Genomic DNA, 14,770 nt, shown 5'->3' on the forward strand with positions numbered 1-14,770 from the left:
TTAAATGTATAAAATGTAAACAAAACATTAAAATAAGAAAAAAAGAAAAAAAGAAAAAATGAGTGCAGTAGCCACTGATCTATAATAGAGAATAGTCTATCATTATGTATAGCCTATTGATCGGTGGTAGTAGCCCACAGGATGTCATGCACTTGGTAACAGATGTAGAGGCATTTACATTTTACATTTTAAAAACACAATGACAGCTTAAACAGACTTAATTAAATTTACTGTAGGGTTTTTAAACCTTTTTTTTTATCTGTGCAAACATATTTCTGTGAAATACGCGTTAGGTTGCACAGAAGAAAGCCGATTTATGACATCTACTGATATAGCGGCAGAGGACTATTATTTTGTTGAACGAACTGAAGATGACGTCATTGGCTCATATTTGATAGACCAATCGGCTGAAAGGGGCGTGTAATGACCGACCCCTGCCAGATGTCATTGAGCTGCCAGTAAAGAGTGCCCATTGTATGACCTTTGCCCTCGACGATGTCACTGCGGCTGCGGCGGTAGAACTCTGTTTGAATCTTCACACACTGCGCCTGCATCACCTGATCAAACCAAAGCGTGTGAAATCATCTGACATATACACTACGGTTCGAGGGTTAGGGTCTGTAAGATTTATTTGTGTTTTTGACAGAAGTCTCTTGATCAAGAATACAGTAATGATGTACAGTAATTATACTGTAAAGCTGAATCAGTGTATGAATGTGGTGTTGACCTGAGTGATGTAAAGAGTGTCTCTGTATCTCTGCACCGGGTCGGAGCGGTTGGGGAGGATGTAATGTAGTTCTGCTTGCTTCAGCATCTGCTGATTCCCATCTTCATGATGCTGCCGATGAGACGAGAACTTACTGCTGAAATCCCAGTCTGAAGACACTGAGACCTGGTTGGAGCGGAGGAGTTGGGAAATAAGAAGGCTTATGCATTATGAATGTGTTGTAATTCCATTGTTGGACACTGGGGGGAGTGTGGGTCTAACAACTGCTGGTGGACGCAAGCTTGTGGGATTTAAGGCTGATTTATACTTCTGTGTCGAGTGTACGCTGTAGCATGCGACGTAGCCTGACGTGCAAGTATGCTAAAGTGTTTTTTTGTTACAAGGGTGTCATTGAAAGACTGTTTTTTTATTGTACTTATGTAATGTGCTCTGATGAATTGTTGAATTAGGCCCAAAGTACACTTTGTTTTTTATAAACACTGTCGAACGCACAGCTTTGCAATGCATACTTCATTTGACTCGTACACAGGCAGTTTTGATCAATCTCAAACCCATGTAAACAGTCTCTCGTCTATGTCTTCCTCCACTGTCGCTGTAGCTTGCACGTGTTCCTGTTCTGTATTTCTTCGACTACCTTGTGAATCGACATCCCCAGAGCACGGCTGCCACCTTGTAGATAAACTAATTACTGCAAAACAATTTAACAGCACAGTACGCACTTCTGGTGTCGAAATTCATGTCACATGCACTGTGCGTTTGTGGCGGAGTCTGAACTATCTGCTTGTTCAAACAATCGAAGATGGAAAGTCTTTACTAGTGCAGTTCAGTTTGGTTCCACTACTGGCATAAAAAGGACACACTTCCCCTTTTAAACTAGTGACATTAGTCGGATTTGCGGTCACAAAAATAAACCAGTAAAAGCAGAAAGTACCTTACGGAGGGTGGAAAACGAAGGCCAGGACTGGAAGCCGTACTCAGAGGCGAAGCGCGTGCGTGGGAAAGCAGTCCAGTTCCAGCAATCGTTGTAATAGCTATAGTAGTGCGTGTCGCCATAGTGGGGGTCATAGGGGTCATAAGCCACCCAGCCTTCCTTCTCTGACTCGACCCCATTGGTTGGGCTGGACACTAGAAACGGACGCGTGCCGTCCTCCTGAATTAAAGCACAGCATTCGCTGATAACACTGAAGGCAGAAGTGTGATGTAAGTCTGTGTGTGTCAGTCTCACCTGCAGCACGAGGTCTCTGATGTTCTCCACGTACAGACTGACGTAATCTCTCACGTACAGCGGCCGCTCGGCAGCAGAGATGTTGAACCAGTCAGCTGCCATGGCAGCTTCATTCTCGTTGTTCCCGCTCCAGATGACCACAGACGGGTGAGATTTCAACCGGCGAACCTGAAGCACAATAATAAAATAAAAGTGCAAACAATGCCTGGTGGGTCAGTGAGATAAAGCTGTTTTTCTGAGCATCAGATCTAGGACTATCACGATTGCAATTTACCGGTGACGAGTAACCAGGAAAATACGGGAAGTGGCACATTCCAGGGATGAGAATCCCATCTCTGCATATGCTGTGAGTTTGGATCGATTCTAATGTTCATCTGGGAACGCAATGAGCCATTTCATCAGATTTGTGAGGTAAATCATTTATAAACCTGTGAAATGTTCATTGTGATTTCAAAATAAAAGTTTAAACTCTCACTCTAAGTTTGCATGTTGCATATTCATATTCATTAATTATCACAGTGGCTGTAGCATTTCTATTGTAAATAAGTGGCCAAATATTAAAGATTAAGTAAAGATTTGAATCAAACAAGGATTAGATCTGCTGTAAGGCCGTTGGCGCCCTCTGCAGGCATTTAAACAGTGCTGTTCTATAAAACCATTTTTGATACTTTATTTGAACCAAATATTATTGCCTCATTGTTATCATATATGTGTTTTCAGTCATTTTAAAGGCTTATTACCACGAAAAACCCTATTACTTGATTAATTGTCAAAATAATCGACCGATTACTCAATTACCTAAATAATCATTAGTGACAGCCCTAATCAGATCTATAACTCTATAATGCCTCTTCTATGGCGAACATTAATAATTTCTTCTACAGCAAGCTTTTCTGAACAAATTACTTTTTATATATTTTTGAAGGGAAAAAAAAAATCATGTTCATGCAAAACTGTCATGTTTTATATTATTTTATATTATTTTTCTTAGAATAAAGTATTCTAATAAACCTGCTTCACTTCTTAAGGGTGCCATAGAATTGAAATTGAAATTACCTTGGCATAGTTGAATAATAAGAGTTCTATACATGGAAATTACATATAGTGTTTCCTCCGTCATGTGAACATCTCATGCGTTACGCAACAGTCGGGATCATTATTATATACACCCTTAAAATTTGCATATACCAGCCCATGTTCAAGGCAAGCCTCATTCAGAATCGAATGTTAACAAAATACTGACGATCTGATGTGCTGCATCACCAACCGTTTGTAAAGATCCATTTTGAGAGTTATATTTCCTATGTTTTCCTACAACCTCTGTAGGATTTATGCAATGTTTAAAGATGTAAAGCATTTAAAGCATCAAACAGACTTTATCAGTGACTCGCGCCAAAACTCCCATTTTATTCAACGAATCTCTTAGTTACATTGTGTTTGCACTGTTAGTTATGATGAAAGCATTAGTTAGTGAGCAGAATGACGAGATCACTGCTTTCATGAGCTCAACAACATGTCTGTGATCGACTACATGTTCATCACTGCAACCTTTCATGCCATGATCTAAATATATATAACACTTTTCACAATTATTTAACCTGTAGAGCTGTAGTAGTAAAAATGTCACAGCAGTGGGCGTTTACACTGAAGTCTCACAGCAGACACGCCCCTTAAAACAGAGCGTTCAAATCAGAGGATAAAATCAGGGTTTTATCTCTAAATTATGACCATTTTTGATGTGAAAATCATACTATCATTAGAAGTGCAAAAGCTCGCAAAGCACCAAACCGCGTGATTCATGCCAACTTTGTTATAAACGAGTCTGCACGCCATGTAAGTCAATAACAACTGACTTTATTTGACTCCGCTCTCCAGCAGAGTCTTAACTGTTAGCGCCCTCACCTGGTAGGCAACACACATATTACATCTCCCCTTTTTTCACTAATATTACATAGTAACAGAACATAACAGTATTTAATACCTAATGGGGACAGCATTACTAACAATTAAGGAGTACCAACTTAACTGTAAACAGTAATTACTAGCAATATGCATCACCAAAGTGTTTCATAAGTGTTTCAATAGTTTATAAGTCTAATCTCATAGGTGGTTTACGAACTCTTTTAGGATATCTCGCTTCTGTGATGCTGGGCTCTGTATTGGACTGGATATTTACACTGGGCTCTGTAACTGCCCCGGACTGCGCATCAAGTTCACTTCCCTCTTCTCCTGTTGGTGGCAATTGGGTAATGCAATCTTGCTCTGAATCATCTGTGATGCTTTTTTGTTGTTGTTCTCTCGTCTGTATGAGATGTCTTCTATTCCGTCTGATTTGTTGTCCATTACTTTCCACAATGTAAGAGCGTGGTTCTTCACATACTTCAACCACCTTTGCTGGCTTCCACTGTGCATTCTCCTGGACACGTACGTAATCACCAGGCTTAAGACCTGGTAGGTGTCTGGCACCTCTGTCATAGTACTGTTTTGTTTTGAGCTGGTTGCTTTTGAGTTGTCTATGTATGCCAGTCATACATTGTGGTTTAAGCAGTGCTTGTGCAGTGGGTAGCTGTGTTTGAGTCCTACGTCCCATTAACAATTGCGCCGGAGATGGGAGGTTTTCCAGGGGTGTGTTTCGGTAGTCTAGGAGCATGATGTATGGGTCTTGTCTGTCTGCCTTTGCTTTTTTGAATAGTGACTTAACCACCTGGACAGCCTTTTCTGCTTTGCCGTTACTTTGTGGGTACCTTGGTGATGATGTAATGTGTTTGAATCCATATGACCGACTGAAAATAATAAAATCAGCTGATGCATAAGCTGGGCCATTATCTGTTACCAGCACTTCAGGTATACCGTATCTAGCGAATTGCTGCTTGCAGATGTTAATGATGGTTGTGCTTTTGATGTTTTTCACTTTTTCCACTTCGATGAAGTTAGAATAGTAGTCCACGAGTACAATGTACTGTTCCGAATCAAATTCAAAAAGATCAGAGCCCACCTTTTGCCATGGCCTCTGTGGGATGTCATGCCCTATCATGGGCTCCTTGCAGTTCCTTCTCCTGAATGTATTGCATACTGGGCACTTGGAAATCAGGTCAGTGATTTGCATCGACATGCCAGGCCAGAACATTATGTCCCTTGCAAGTCGTTTGGTTTTTTCAATGCCTTGGTGACTGGTGTGGAGTTTGTGTAACATGAATCTTTGTTTACTTTGTGGAATGACAATGCGGTTACCTTTTAGGAGTACGTCATCTTCGACAGTCAGTTCATCACGATAATCCCAGTAAGGTTTTGCCTGGTCAGGTAAGTCACGTTTGTCTTCAGGCCAGCCATTTAGGACAAAACTTTTAACGATGGGCAAAATGGAGTCATTTCTCGTTTCTGTTTTTATTTCCAACAGACGTGATGGTGCGATGGGCAGTGTAGCAACGGTGCACACTTGTATATCATCATCAGCTGTGTCAACATCTGTGTGGGACTGATAATTTCTGCTTAAAGCGTCAGCTATGTAGAGCTCTGTTCCTTTTTTATATGTCACTGTCATGTCGAATTTCTGAAGTTTCAGAAGCATTTTTTGGAGTCTGAGAGGGGTGTCAGCTAGGGGCTTTTTCGTGATCATTTCTAAGGGCTTATGGTCACTTTCTACTGTGAAGCGTCTGCCAAATATGTACTGATAAAATTTTTCACATCCAAATACAATAGCTGCCAATTCTTTTTCAATTTGTGCCCAACGCTTCTGTGTTTCAGTGAACGCTTTGGAAGCAAATGCTATAGGACAGTTGTTTTGAAGTAGCACAGCACCTACACCACAGCTGGATGCATCTACACTGAGTGTCACTGGCATTGCTGGATCATAATATTTGAGTGTAGCTGTTTCTGAAACCATCCTTTGTAACTGCTCAAAACTCTTGTCATGGGCTTCTTCCCAACACCATTCAGCTTTCTTTTCCAAGAGGAGTCTTAGAGGGGCTGTGACATCAGACAGTAGTGGGAGGAATTTTCCTAAGTATGTGACCATGCCAAGGTACTGTTGTAGCTCTGTTTTGTTCTGTGGTCTGTGCATGTTCTTAATGGCGGCCACTTTTTCCGGGTCTGGTTTAAGTCCATCTGCAGTCAGCAAATGACCCATGTAGCTCACTTCCTTAGCTTTAAATTTACACTTGTCTGGATTTAGTTTTATGTTCTTTTCTCTGATGCGGCTCATTACTTTTTCAAGTCTCTCGTTATGTTGCTTCTCATTTTCCCCCCAGATCAGTATGTCATCCACGATCACTTCAACCCCTTCCAAGTCTTCAAATGTTTGTGACATAATTCTTTGAAACATCTCTCCAGCACAGCTGATTCCAAATGGCAGTCTTTTGTATGCAAATCTTCCAAAGGGACTGTTGAAGGTGCATAACTTGGAACTCTCTTTGTCCAATTTTATTTGCCAGTAACCAGATTGTGCATCGAGTGTGGTGAATATTTTAGCACCAGTCATTCTTGTCACCACCTCCTCAATTGTTGTCATCGGGTAATGTTCTCTTTCAATTGCAGCATTTAAATCTTTTGGGTCCATGCATATTCTGACTTTTTTCTTTTCTGGTTTCCATATAGTGACCATACTGTTGACCCAAGCTCTGGGCTCCACCACCTTTTCAATGACACCTAATTTTTCCATACGCTCCAGCTCTTCCATTACTTTGTTCCTGAGGGCTACTGGAACTCTTCTAGGTGCATGTATGGCATCTGAGCATCTGATTTGATCTTAATGTGTTGTTCTCCTTCAATACAGCCTAGTCCTGTGAAAACATCTGCATATCAGTCTTTAATGTCATTATGCTGTGATGTAACTGTTGCTACGCGTTTGATGAGTCCCATTTGTGTGCATGTTTTTAGTCCCAGCAGGGGCTGTACATCATCCTCCATAATCTGGCATTCAATATCATAATACTTGCCTTTGTATTCACCCAATAATAAGCATTTGCCTTTGGGTTTCAAACACTGTCCACCATATGTCACCAATCTTGCTTTTGATTTTTTCATCTTGGAACAGCCTTGAGCGTGTATCGATTGTGGAATTATGTTGCATTGAGCCCCCGTGTCTATCTTGAATTTTGTTTTATGGCCATTCAGTCTGATAGTTACCATTCAATCATTTCTTGCATTCACAGCATCCACAAATAATTTGTTTTCTGAATCAGTCTCCTCAGATACAGCATTTATATTTTTCTGAGGTCTTGTCATGCATTTACTAGCAAAATGATTTCTTTTCCCACATCTTTTGCAGGTTTCTCCGTATGCTGGACATTTACCTTTATTGTGATCCCTTCCACAGTATTTACAGTTCCGTATGGTGTAGCGTGACGTGCCTGGATCGTTGGATCGTGTTCCTTGTCTTGTTCGCGTTTGCCTCACTGCATGAACTTCTGCATCTGCTGTAACTTGAATTTGAGAGAGCTGCGTGCGGCTCGCCTCGGCAGCGCGGCACATTTGAATGGCTTTATGCAAGTCTAAATCAGGTTCTCGCAGCAGCCTGGCCCTGAGTGCGTCGTCGCGAATGCCCACAACAATTCTGTCCTTTATTAGACTGTCACATAGTTGTCCATACTCGCATGACTTAGCTTTAGTTTTGAGGTCCGTGACGAACTGATCAATGCTTTCACCGGGCGCTTGCACTCTCGAATTGAAAATATGCCGTTCAAATGTCACATTCTTTTGGGGCTCGAAATAGTCATCAAATTTCTTTATTATGACTTTAACGTCGTTTTTGTCTTCAGTTTCTGCGAACTCAAACGTGTTATATATTTCTAGGGCTTCGTCACCAATAACATGTAGCAGTGTGCAGCTTTGTATTTTCTTATCTTTCGTTTCGACGCCCGATGCAGTCATGTACAGTTCAAACTTTTGTTTCCATTTTTTCCAGTTCTTTGCCGTGTTGCCTTCAAATTGCAGTGGTTGTGGTGGCTTCAATCCTTCCATATTTGGCTTGAATTCGATACTTCTGACACCATGTTATAAACGAGTCTGCACGCCATGTAAGTCAATAACAACTGACTTTATTTGACTCCGCTCTCCAGCGGAGTCTTAACTGTTAGCGCCCTCACCTGGTAGGCAACACACATATTACAAACTTTACACCACCAAACTCATCTCTGACCACCTGAAGCCGTAAACACTGTTCTCTGCCGCACTTCTCGGTTCAATCAAAATTAGGATACAATTATGAGTCGCGAGTTCAAAGAATCGGGACAGGACTCAGGCAGAAATCATGCTGATGGAGAGATTATTATAGTGTTATAGTATTGTAGTATTATTATAGTGTGAAGCAGAGCAGGACCGAGTGCTGTGAGAGCAGTAACGAGCCCACTGGAGCGATTACTAATGAGAGACGAGCGCGACACACAGCTCAACAGCAGCGGATCTGTTATTACGCCACAGTCGCCGCTTCCGCTTCTTCCGGTCATGTGCACGTAGCAGCGCTGCTTATCATATTAGATACATTTGTGTGTTGAAAGTCGGTATAGCGCTACTCTGTGCGTTCGCTCAGCGGCTGCTATGAGACACTTGTTGCACACTGCAGTAAGATAGATCGATATTAGTCATGGTAAAACATGGTACTCGCGATAAATCAAGAAAACGAGATTCAAACAAAAAGACTTAGGGCCAGATTTACTAACAGCTTGTGCTAGCGCAAACTTAATTACCATTAATAAAGTAATTAATGACATTTTCATTTGTGGGTGATCCAATCCTTGAAAGAAGCCATCGGTCAGACAGCTGAAGCATCATGATCAGTAGACTTCTCTGAGAGACGTGATGTGGAGATTTGCAGTGATTTCTTCGGCAGTGGTGGGTCTCCATGCTCCAAAACCCTCTTTTGGCGTTAAAAACTACTGTCGGGATTTACTAAAGACACGCAGTATAAAATTAGCGCTGAAAACGTGTGGACCGAGCAGTGGCGAGGCCAGAAATCTTCAAGTGGGTGGACCTTGATGAAATAGGGTGGAATATATATATATATAATTAACTTAATTTTATTATCACGGGAAATGACGTGGACGATATGTGAATCAGTGTCCATCATTTTGCAAGCAACTGGTGATAAAGAAAAATGCCACGTCGCCATATTGTAATTATTTCCATTTTAAACCATGAAGGCGAGCTAGTGGATATCACACAAACGATGTGCAAACTTTGCGTGAGAGTTATGCGGGTGAAGTCTCAAACACCAGTCAATTAATTTGCTACAGAAACCGAAAGTAAAAACTGACTGAGCTTTTGGCATCTGCCGCTGCAATAACGTCGCAAATCTCTTAGAGACAATGAGAGATGAATCTAGTTTATTTTCTTATTATTTCTCTTGTGGCCCATAGTGAGAAAAAATAGTATTTTTCGTGAACTGATTAGTATTTCGTGTTAAACAAGTTGTTGAGGATTAAGCTATCTTACTAATATTTTATTGTCCTCGCAGCGCGTCGGTTATGCGGTGATGCGCTATGATATCGCGGGGCAAAAGAATTGCAATATTAATTTAATAATAAAAGTAGCATGATAATAAGAAAAATAATTTAATAGCCCCGCATCCCCATCCGCTATATGCCACTGTGAAATGATTAACGCGGTGTTCGGGCACAGCATCAAATCGATTAGCCTAACTTTTTTATCCAAATCCAGATGCCGAGTCTCTACTGTCTCATGATGTTTGTCATTATGTTTCTCATGTGTTTTCAGTCGGCGCAAGCAAGAAACGTTTACTAGACTTTGGACTAGCTTTGACTCTCCGCGCAGCCGAATTTTTATGACCATGGACGGTGCGCGTTCATGCGCCGAACGCGTCTTTCCGCGCGTATGGGCAAAGGAGAATCTGAAAGACTTGCGCTCTTAACTGTGCGCGAGACGGAGGGGAATGTGGGAAATGAAGCATACCCGGGCCTTAACCGCTCCAAATGAGTGGACTGGAGCTGACGGATCACATCGGGAAAAATATGGGGGGGCATTTGCTTGTTTGGAGAGTTACCGTCATAATGGTGTGGGGGAAGCTAGGACACAATACTGAACCGAAGCTCGATTTAATTTCATTGTCATCACTTCAATTTTTAATTTTTTTACACATAGGTGACTATGTTACCATAGAATAAATTGTTACTGTAGAATAAATAGGCTAATCACAGCAGAAATGAAGCAAACCGGCACACATAGTCTATTATAAGCGCAACTCATGGACGGTGACGCGCGCCGCATAGAAACAGCTGCTGTCGCGACTCTGGAAAGTTGAGTTTACCGGCGCAAAATAAAAACACATTATGTATTTTTAATAATACATTTTTCAAATTATATATAGGCTTTCACAACAGATATGACTATTTCCAGACCAAAGTAGTGTCTGGAAATAAAATGAAATATTCTGGCACCTTTGATTGGGTGGGCCAGCCATCAATCTGGGTGGGCCAGTGCCGCCCTGGCCCTTCTGTAGCCTCGCCACTGGGACCGAGTTGTGTTTGCGGCTGACCTTATTGCATATGCATTTGTAGGGGTTCCCTTCCAGATGCAAATTTATGGGAGGAGAGTATTTAAATGAATCACACAATGTGATTTACTAATGTTTACGCTCGTCAATTTACTGGTATTTACACCATTATTTAACGCCCTAAAAAAGCATGTCTGAACCCATTTTGTGACATGGCTGCAGTTGTTGCTGTGAGGAGGAGACACCGCAGAGAACAGAGAGCATGTGGAAGAAGGATTATTCATTTCTTTGAAATGCCAGAGTAAGACCTTATCTGAACATATCGTTTGCCAGTATCTATATCTATAGGCCAACATAGCTTGGCAAACTATATTATACAGGATATGTGTATGTGTTTGTCAGATTACAGGTTAAGTTGCGCCTGTGTCGACCCGCACCTGATGAGAACATCAGCATCAGGATTCAGCTCTGTTTATAAGCGGCCCGACTGTATTGCTCTTGGTAGATTGCGTTAGTCATTATGTAAATGATCTGACCGTGTCTGTGTTCTTTAATTTGCATGTCAGTAGATCACGTGCAAAACTTGCCACTCCCATCAACACATTTGTGGAGTTGCACTCTCACGCTAATTTGCCCCGTTTAGTAAATCTGACCCTTAATGTGTTTAGCGATGAGTTTTCTGTCAATGAATGTATCCAAACAGTTGCTTCCCTGTCTAATAAAACTCATAATATACAGTGTCTTTGATGTTTCCATGTTTTTTCAACAAAATACAACGGGAAATCGAGGGTAAGGATGTCATTGATAGGCAACACACGGACACGTGTGTCCTGGTTAAAATTGCTTATTTCTCTGGATTTAGAATCTCTTGGAAACACTTCAGCGCACTTACTTAAGCCGGGCACACATTTAACGACTAGCTAAAACATTCTAAGACTGAGCTCAACACACAGCGATTGTTTCCTGCGACTAAAGCCAATTTAAATACTTACACATGGAATTTGAAAACCGACTGTAATCGCAGACTGAACGCAACTGGCTCTGACTGGACGCGTTTGAGCGCGATCAGTATCAGTTTACATTCATAATCGGCCTTACAATCGTTAAGTGTGTCCCAGGCTTTAGATAATGTAAGTACACAAGTCAACAAAAAATATAACATTGTTTTAGTGTTTTTTGAATATTTTAATCTAAAAATCCTACATATTGTGCCTTTAACTGGTTGCTTATGTCAGATTTATTGCATGACTCGGGCAGAGAAAAGCTGTTGCTATCAACAGGGGTGCACATAACTTTTTTGGTCTGGTTCTCAAAGGAGTACCTGGAGATTTTGCTTGGTACTCACACTTTACACGACACATCCTAAAAGCTGTCCTAATCACTTTCCTCCTGACTGCTCTCCTCCTCACTATCTTCTTTTCTCTCGTACATGGTAGATGATGATAATGACTTTTTTTTTTTTTTTACTAACATTAATGACAGCAAAGGCTGCTGCCACTTTAAGAAGGAAAGCACGGACCAAATAACTGACACACATCCGGTTTCTTTCTCAACACTTCACTTATGACATAACCGAGAGAATACTTGCCGAGACGGGTATTTTGACATAATTTTGTGTGTATGTTTCCTTTCAAGCGCAAGTAAACGCGAAAGCGGAATTAATTCGGTGTTCGAGCGCTGTCTGACTCTCATCATGCATGCATTTCGGGGGGCTGTGCGCACAGATTACAGTTCGCGAGTCCCGATTTTTGCCTCTTCTTCCGCTTTTAAAGTCGTTTGAATGTGTTAATTGGCGAGACAAAACACGTCCAAATTACAAACTTTCACTCTATGATGGTTAAATATAGCAGTTAATCCGCGAATCACATGCGTGCCGAACCGTTGGACCTTATCCGTATGGATCACGGATTAACTGCGATCCGTTGCACACCTAATAATTAAAGAACACACATATTATGATGATTGCTATCTTACCAGAGATGGAGAAAAATCCTACTCCAATAAGTAAACGTATCCATGTGAACCGGTACTCAAAAGCGCTTCCCTCCATGTTTTCTGGTACGCATAGTTTATTTTTACCGCGCATGCGTACCTGCGTACCTCTTATGTGCACCCCTGGCTATCAAACATTAATCAAGTCAGTGTAACGTGAAGGGATCGATCAAACAGGCCGACTGATGGAAGGTTTGCGAAGAAATGTCATGCTCCCTTGTAAAAGTATTTTGTAGTATTTTCAAAATACAGTAGTTTATTTTGATACATGGTTTGGCTGCTGTATTTTGTAGTTTATTTTAATACATTTAAAATTAAGGTATTTGGTATTTTATTTTAAAATATATTTTGATGAATTTTTGCCCATCGCTGGTGTTGACAACTCATCAATTAAACATTTTCCATCATATATTCTGCATAATTGGGACAAAAACTAAACTACTAACTAAACTATTCTATAAAACTATATATGTTTTAGGGCTGGACGATATGACGATATAACATTGATATAAGTGATTACGCGGATTTAAACCTACCTATATTGTAGTTATGTAGCTAAAGTATTCAAAGGCAGATTTACTTTATGTATTTCCCCAGCGTCGAAATCAGGCACATATAAATGTCAGGAAACACGACTCCTGGCTGCATGTCAATATCCATGGATTAGGTTTATTTGACATGCAATGTTCCCTCAAATTTTTTTTCTCGCTGAGCAAAACTTTTCTATGTTGGGCGCACATTTTGTCCACCTGAGCAAACTTTCTTTATATCAGACCTGTACAATGAACTTAAACACACACACACGCAAAAAAAGGTTTTATCGTGCAACTGTAACTTTTTAATGTGCCATTTCTATTTTATTTGACCCTTGGTTTAACTTAGTGATAATATTAATTCATATTTTTGAAAATACTTTGAAAATAACTTTTGTCTGCTATATTTGCTTCTTATTTATTAAATCCAGGCAATTGGTTGATGAAACATCGATAAAAATTAAGATACATTTTTTACAAAACGAAATTCACTTTAAAGAAAGGCTTTCTATAAAACAAAACTTTATAAAGTGGTCAAAATCATGTCTGACCCACTCCATGCCTCCCGATAAGCCTATTGCGCATCTTATCTTAGTCATGCAGTTCATTTTTCACAATCAAATATTAAATTAAATTAACATTATAATAGGCCAATTTAAACATAAAGAAAACGTATTTGGCTTAATTTTTTAATGGCTGAATGCTAATTTCGGTTAATTTTCTTGACTGACACACATTAACCGACCATTAACCGTTAACTGATAAGATTTGAATGTTAAATAAACAGCAGAACAATAAAACATGAGTATTCACACATAGTCAAATGATCACGGATAACTCCAGAGTGAAAGTTAGAGAATTAGCACTTTACAGGCGCAGTTTCACGACGCTTTTAAGCATTCTCTGTGACGACAGGAATGGATGTGTGCATTGCCCTTTTTGCCAAGTTAAAAAGGCTGATACAGTAAAACGTGCTCAAAATGTGGCTTTCGTTAAGGGCAATGTGTCATATTTACGGATTTATGTCCTTTTCAAAGAATTTAAGTCTGTGGTGGTCAAGAAATCGCGCTGGGAAATGTGTTCGGTGTGCATTGTCATAATACCACGTTTAATGGTTCATGGGAAAAAACAAAACAAAAAGCAGTGGCAGTGGCACAGTAAAAATGCTAAAAAAAAAATTGGTTTGAGGGCATGTAGGCAGACTCGAAAGATAAAGTCCACTATTCGGGCGCTGTTTGACAGGCTTCAGAAAAAGCGCATGTCAGAATGAAATGAATGAAATGTTCAACCGGCTTTCAAGCACATGCAGATAATAAACGTTTGTGATAGCGAATAAGTTTAGAGTCCCGTAAGTGTAACTCTACCGCTGCGTTAACGTGACGCAAATGTACGTCGTGTACAGTATTGGGATGGAGGCGCCAGAACTGCAACTGATACAATAACCGCTGTAAAATAATAATAATAATAATAAAGCTATCATTTAATTTGCTATTGCGGCCCCCTGGTGGTGGCGGGGCCCTAAGCAGCTGCATAGAGGAACACTTATTTCTGTTCTGGGCTTTCCTCATCAGTGAGAGTGGGATACAGTCACAGTCTCTGCCGCTCAGTGACGCTCTTCAGACTCTCGCGACGCGCTCAGCTCTGACTCGAGGAAGTTTCAATCATTGAAAGGACAGAATCCCAATATTTGCACATTTCCAATATTACTGACCAACCATGACTTTGTTTTTCAAAAATTGTCACATTGTAAGTAAAAATAAAAATATGTACACACACATTCAATATATTTTTATTATTGCAACATTTATTTCTAATTGATTCAAGTATTCATATGCACTTTGTTTGAA

The 14,770-nt window shown here is 40.4% G+C and overlaps 1 protein-coding gene across 1 annotated transcript; it reads right to left on the minus strand.

The window, feature by feature from the left end:
• Nucleotides 1-377: 377 nt before the first annotated feature.
• LOC137020402 (beta-mannosidase-like) lies at nt 378-2,574 on the minus strand. Its single transcript, XM_067385875.1, has 4 exons — nt 2,227-2,574; nt 1,953-2,120; nt 728-892; nt 378-557 (listed from the first exon to the last, which is right to left on the minus strand). Exons 1-4 carry the CDS (start codon nt 2,263-2,265, stop codon nt 378-380), a joined length of 552 nt encoding a protein of 183 aa, XP_067241976.1. The 5' UTR covers nt 2,266-2,574.
• Between the last annotated feature and the right edge of the window lie 12,196 nt (nt 2,575-14,770).

This window comes from Chanodichthys erythropterus, chromosome 5 (genome assembly GCF_024489055.1).
Source record: "Chanodichthys erythropterus isolate Z2021 chromosome 5, ASM2448905v1, whole genome shotgun sequence".
Classification (NCBI taxonomy): Eukaryota; Metazoa; Chordata; class Actinopteri; order Cypriniformes; family Xenocyprididae; genus Chanodichthys; species Chanodichthys erythropterus.